This window comes from Arachis hypogaea, chromosome 20 (genome assembly GCF_003086295.3).
Source record: "Arachis hypogaea cultivar Tifrunner chromosome 20, arahy.Tifrunner.gnm2.J5K5, whole genome shotgun sequence".
NCBI classification, from domain to species: Eukaryota; Viridiplantae; Streptophyta; class Magnoliopsida; order Fabales; family Fabaceae; genus Arachis; species Arachis hypogaea.
In genome coordinates, this window is record NC_092055.1 from 102,518,066 (window position 1) to 102,523,851 (window position 5,786).

Genomic DNA, 5,786 nt, shown 5'->3' on the forward strand with positions numbered 1-5,786 from the left:
TTTTTTATTGGTTAAAATAGCGTTTATGAACCGCTGTTTTTACCCTGACAGAGCAGCATTTTGGTTGGTTAAAACGGCATTTTTAGTTAGTTAAAATGGCATTTGAAACCACCATTTTTACTGAGTTAAAATGGCATTTCATGTTGTTTAAAATGGCAGTTACAAATCGCTATTTTTACCAGATAAAAGTGACATTTTTTTATCATTTACGAAGATAAATTTTAACCGTCATTTTTATCGCATTAAACATAATTTTTTAATTGAACTTCCTCAATAACGAAAAATCAATACTCATAAACAAAATATTATATAACTCATAAACAATGTATTAAACATAATATATTATTTTTTAGTATTAAAAATCAAAAGTAATAACCCTTGTACAAATAAAGTATCTAACATAACATAATTTTTTAATTATAAATGTCTTAGTATGTAGCTCTTAATACATAAAATTTCCATCATAGATTTTGGTGTACTTTGTCATGATAATCTCTGTCCTCACTCCAATCCTTCTTTTGTCTTGATTATTTGCTTCTAGAGTGCTTATTTTCACGCCCAACTTTTGCTTGAAAGAAAATCATGTTCATTTTAATTAAACCAACTATGAAATCCACAGTAACAAGGGTTGGATTAATTAAACACAAAGCATAATTTTTTTTTCTTTTTTAACAATATGACACAAGATGAAAATTTGGCAAATAAAAGGAATTTATGATCAACTGCTTATAACAGAATGATGAGCAATGTATTGAAGCAACATCGCATTAATTAGGATTATGATGCTGAAAGTGAAAGTGAAAAGCTTCTGCCAAATCATGCATTTTGAATTCTCATCAGAATCAACCGACAATTACCTTAGCTTCTCATCTATCTATCCCTTTCACTTTCAATTACAAATAATAATAATAATAATAATAATAATAATAATAATAATAACTCAGAATGATTATACCTATGACATAACATTCACTACTTTAGCTTCCACCTGTCATAACACTACTCATTACTAAATTACTATTTGTTAAAATAAATGTGTTACCTTACTCCTTAGCACATTATTTGTTTCAACAAGCGCCATTTCCTGCATCACAGTCGATAAAATAATGCCAAATTAAAGGTGATATTAATTAGGAACGGACTCTACATATTAATTAAACAAGAACACTAAGATTTAGTGATGCCCAATCAGGTTCAGGGACACCGCAATCAGCACATCTATCATTCCCACACACTTTTCGCAACACATCAATGGGCTTCTCATTCGCTGCAGCTACAAACTTCTCGAGTTGCGGTCCACATTTGTTGTAGCAGGATTTCTCTCTACTGCAAATTCTTCAATAGCTGTGTGATCGAAATCTGGACTTTCAAAAGAACTACTCTCATTGGTAGACCTGTTATGAGCACTTCCCATTGGACTTGCAAGTAATAACTAAAAAAATTGGGCACCATTAATCAAAATTAACCGAAGTTCCACTGGAACATATCAAGCAAAAGTTTTTGGTAGTTACCCTTTCAGGAATCTGAGAACTCAATAATGAGGCAATAACACATGTGATCTTTTCAATCCAATCATTTAGGAGTTCGAAGAATGGGATATTCAAGTGTTGAGTGTGAACATAAGCTGTCCCAAACATATAAGACATACAGGAGCTTCCCTCTTCTAGGGCATTAGCTACTTCACTTTTTGTGCCTTTTCTCAGTGACAGAAACCTTTCACGAGTCTGCAAAGATTATAGATTTAGCAATTATTAGGAAGCAACTTGATGCTGAAGCTTAACATTGTTGTCTTCAGTTTAGTACAATGTTTGATCCTCTTCCAAGAAACATCAACTGCGATCAATAATCAAAACATAGAAAGAAAACAACATTTCCAATGCTGCTACTGTGTAATTCAAGCAACCAATAACTTATCCAGTTTTAAACAAGCAGAATTCAAGTTAAATCATGAAATCCTTGAAACTCAGATGCAACAAAGAACGAACTCCAAGCCTTAAACCAGGAGCTACAACCAAATACAGAACTAACAGAAGCAATTTCTAAGAAGCAAAATAACAAACACATAGAGTGCAATAAGTGTATTATTACTAAATGTTTGTAATAAGAAATTGTTCACCCTTCCAGTCCAGTCTTTTGAACCAAACAAGATTGAATACTCTGATTATTATTTGTCGTTTGTTTCGTTTTGCTTTTAATCAAAAGTATAGATAGAAGTACTTAATTTCTATTAAGAAAAAGTTGTAAAGAACAATAATTCCACTAAAATATAAACTAGTATAATCAACATAAGTAAACCTTACTTAAACAGTTAAAAGTGGAGGTCACATTAATTTCCTCAAAAGTTAGCATAACCTTTATATGATGCTTGCATAAACCAAGTAGAAGTTTCCACAATCTAAATGAGATGATGCTAAGATAGGGATTCTGATCATGGAAAATAAAAAAATTCTAAAGTGCAGGTTATAATTGATGCCCTTAATCATAGAAGAAAACATAAAGGGAAATCATAAATATTGTAAAAACCAATGGACACCAAATGAATGGATACAAACTCTTATTCTCTTAACCAAGCAAATAAGACAATTCTGGATTGATAGTTAGAGCAAAATCCATATGTGAAAAGCTAATATGCTATTTGCTAGTGCAAAATAAAACATATACTGTTGAAAGAATGCATATAAACAACTGCACATGATTGCAGGATATGGAATTTCCAATCAACGCCTACACTTTGCCATGCATCATGTTGAGAAACTTTCCTGCATCAAACAAGGGTAACTCATAGCCTCTTGGAGCCCATCTCAAATAAAGAAATTCTCTATCATGCCTTCCATTCTTCAAACAATTTTGATGAGATTCAATGTGGCTGCAGGTTTTATTGGTATAAAATGGTCCAAAAGGATTGGGGACCCAGTCCCCACTAAAATAATCACATTCTTCTGCTCACAAAAATTTAACTTTCAGCATCCGTTCACATTCCTAGCCAGTAGTCAATTACTCTAGAACTCAATTTTTGGTTTAGCTAACAAGTTAAAGGTTGCTAGCAATTGAAAATTTTAAATAATTTACTTCAATAAATATAGAACAAATGCATTAAGAATTTAAATTTTGCATCTTTTTCTAAGAAGACTTGGATAACTTTATCATGTGTCAGGGCACATCAAGAAAACAAACAGTAGCAGTACCAAACCAATAAAAAGCAGTAGGTTTGGGGTCTTCACATTCCTTAGCCTAAAAGTACAAACATGTCAAAAGCATGGTCAGAAAATTCAACTTTTGGATTTTTCTTTACATAATAAACATGTTCTAATGGTAAAAGTTACAACTAACCTCTCCATGTTTCTTCAACCATCCTTCTCTATCAAATTGAGGATCATAACTAAAGTAGTCACCATACAGGAGATCAGGAACTACAACCAATAATCCAACTGCTGCTACCTTGTCTGCTAGTTCCCTTTGTAATGAGAAAATGTCAAATCTAAATCAGTATATAGAATTATAAAACCAAGACTCAAAGCATACTTGACTAAGAAGATTATCGCTTGCCACTAATACTTAAGCTGAAAATTAAAGGAGAATACTACTAACTAGTCTACTTAGTTGAATAAGTTCAGCAAGGAGATACATTTCTAAATTCACAGAATCAAAAGTATATGTACATTTTACTAACTGATATTATTATATTAATCATTCCCCTACTAGATGCCTTTGAGTTGTCTTCTGTTCTATGAATGAGAGACCATGTAAATCCTCCATCTAATTCATGCCTGATACCAAGGTATTTCTTCAAGTGCTCAAAAAACTGTCAAAGCATTAAAAATATATTTCAGAATCAAGCCATAGTGCTACCTGAGTTATTTCTGTCAGTTTCACAAACTTAAACTTGACACATCATTACAAAAAAAAAAGAAGAAGATCCATCAATTAATTAATTAATTGTTATACCTTTTTCTTTTTTTTTCTCTTCATTAACATCAGTCCTCAAGGAGAAAATTTCAGAATTTAAATAAACAAGTATATCACAAAAAGAAAGAAATTAGTCATAATAAACACTTTTAATTGAGATACTTTGGTACTTACTTGAACATTGTGTACTTTTTATATATAGCATCATGCATTGTATGAACATTTTCATTTTCTATAATGCTCAATTGTCCTTGTAACACTAGCAGGTATTGGGAGATACGACAGAAAATCACATAGAATGAAATAAAATAACTTAGTAATAGCATTACCTATATATTTGATCAATTACAAAAGTCAAAAATCAACATTATTAAAACTAAAAAATATACAAATTTACAAGATATCATCATATCATCATAATAGAACAGAGGGAAGAAGAATAGAATAGAGGAGGGAGCTCAAACATGATATCATCATAATCCATAATCATCTAACATACATATAAACAAAATTAGAAGAAAATTTAGTGAATGTCTCATCTCCAATTTCTTCTGACAAGGAAGAAAATAAAAAACCTAGAATTAAAGAAAAAGACGTAGTCATTGTTAGCATAGAACACGGCATATTTACTAATCATGAGAAAATAGAAGAAGATAACGCAAATTTGTACACTAACCTAGATGCTCAATGAAGCTCGATGGAGATGGAGAAATCACAGAACACAACTCGACGCCGTAGGAAACACTTGCGCAACAGATCTCATCAATGGAAGAGAAGCGTTGATAGAGGAGATCGCCGCCGAAGAAGATCGTCAGAGGAAACACTTGCGCAATAGATCTCGTAGTTTTATTAAGTTTCTGCAACTTAATTTTTCATTTCAAACTTTTAGGTATTTTTGACAATAGTAGAAAATTGAGAGAGATAGAAGATCAACCTTGCTCTCACACAGAGATTGTAGCTAGAGGCGAACGTGCCATCGGAGGAGAACCTGCTAGAGGAGATCGTCGCTTGAGAGAGCACACAATCTCGTTGGAGGATAACGCTGCTGAGAAGATCATCTCCGAATTAGTCGCTGGATTAGATCGCCACCGGAGCAGCCGCTGGAGCAGATCATCACCGGAGCAAAGCACAGGTCCTCATTTTTGGGTTTGGTGACAGCGCGCATTAGTTTCAGGAATGGGTTTTCGGGTTAGAGTTTTCCATTGTTGGGGGAATGGTTTTATTTGGGCCTTCTATTTCAAATGATGGGTTTTGATCATGGCGGTTTAAAACTGCCAGAATCACCAAAAACGCCATTTTATGCAAATTAATTGTGGCATCACCATAAAATGCCATAATAGCCAAACATCATGATGGTTTTATAAAACCGCCATAATATAAATGCCATTTTAAACTCTTTTTTTGTAGTATGGCATTTTAACCGACACATGTAACACCCTAATATTCAAATCCTTATGCTCGAGTCGTAAGTCAATGATAATAAGGTGGTACGACTCTCAAGGTGGATTTTTAATAAATAAATGTAAGTATAATTGAAAGGAGTATTAATCGAGAAGCCTGTAAAGGAGTAAAATAAAATTGCGAAGTCGTATCACTCACGTATCGACAGCAAAAAGGTAAAGCGTGAAGCCGGAAGCGATATATAGATAAAGGCATAAAAGAGAGTGAGAGAAGGATAGTATATAAATACATAACATAAGTAAATAGTCACTAGTCGCAACCCGCGAAGTTTAGGCCGGCTAGGGTATAGTTATGAAAGTAATTGACAACAGCATCTCCTAATCTCTCCCAAAAGAAACATAAGAGCCTCTATAGGCAAATTCAAAAGAGTTCAAAACATAATAAAGCTTTCCCAGGTGGAGAGATTCTAGCAAAATACA

At 33.0% G+C, this 5,786-nt stretch overlaps 1 protein-coding gene across 13 annotated transcripts; it reads right to left on the reverse strand.

Moving 5' to 3' along the window:
* Positions 1–328: 328 nt before the first annotated feature.
* LOC112783140 (uncharacterized) lies at positions 329–5,114 on the reverse strand. 13 transcript variants are annotated; one of them, XR_011878475.1, is made up of 8 exons: positions 4,841–5,111; positions 4,583–4,763; positions 3,671–3,802; positions 3,331–3,454; positions 1,512–1,724; positions 1,236–1,432; positions 1,043–1,084; positions 329–568 (listed from the first exon to the last, which is right to left on the reverse strand). XR_011878475.1 is itself a non-coding variant. In XM_072229699.1 (7 exons), exons 3-7 carry the CDS (start codon positions 3,689–3,691, stop codon positions 443–445), a joined length of 531 nt encoding a protein of 176 aa, XP_072085800.1. In that variant the 5' UTR covers positions 3,692–3,802; positions 4,583–4,769; positions 4,841–5,114; the 3' UTR covers positions 329–442. The 13 variants fall into 13 exon arrangements, 6 of the variants coding, with proteins under 6 accessions (XP_072085800.1, XP_025681714.1, XP_025681715.1 ...); XR_003193301.2 differs by having other exon boundaries at positions 329–562; positions 3,660–3,802; XR_003193302.3 differs by having other exon boundaries at positions 3,660–3,802.
* Between the last annotated feature and the right edge of the window lie 672 nt (positions 5,115–5,786).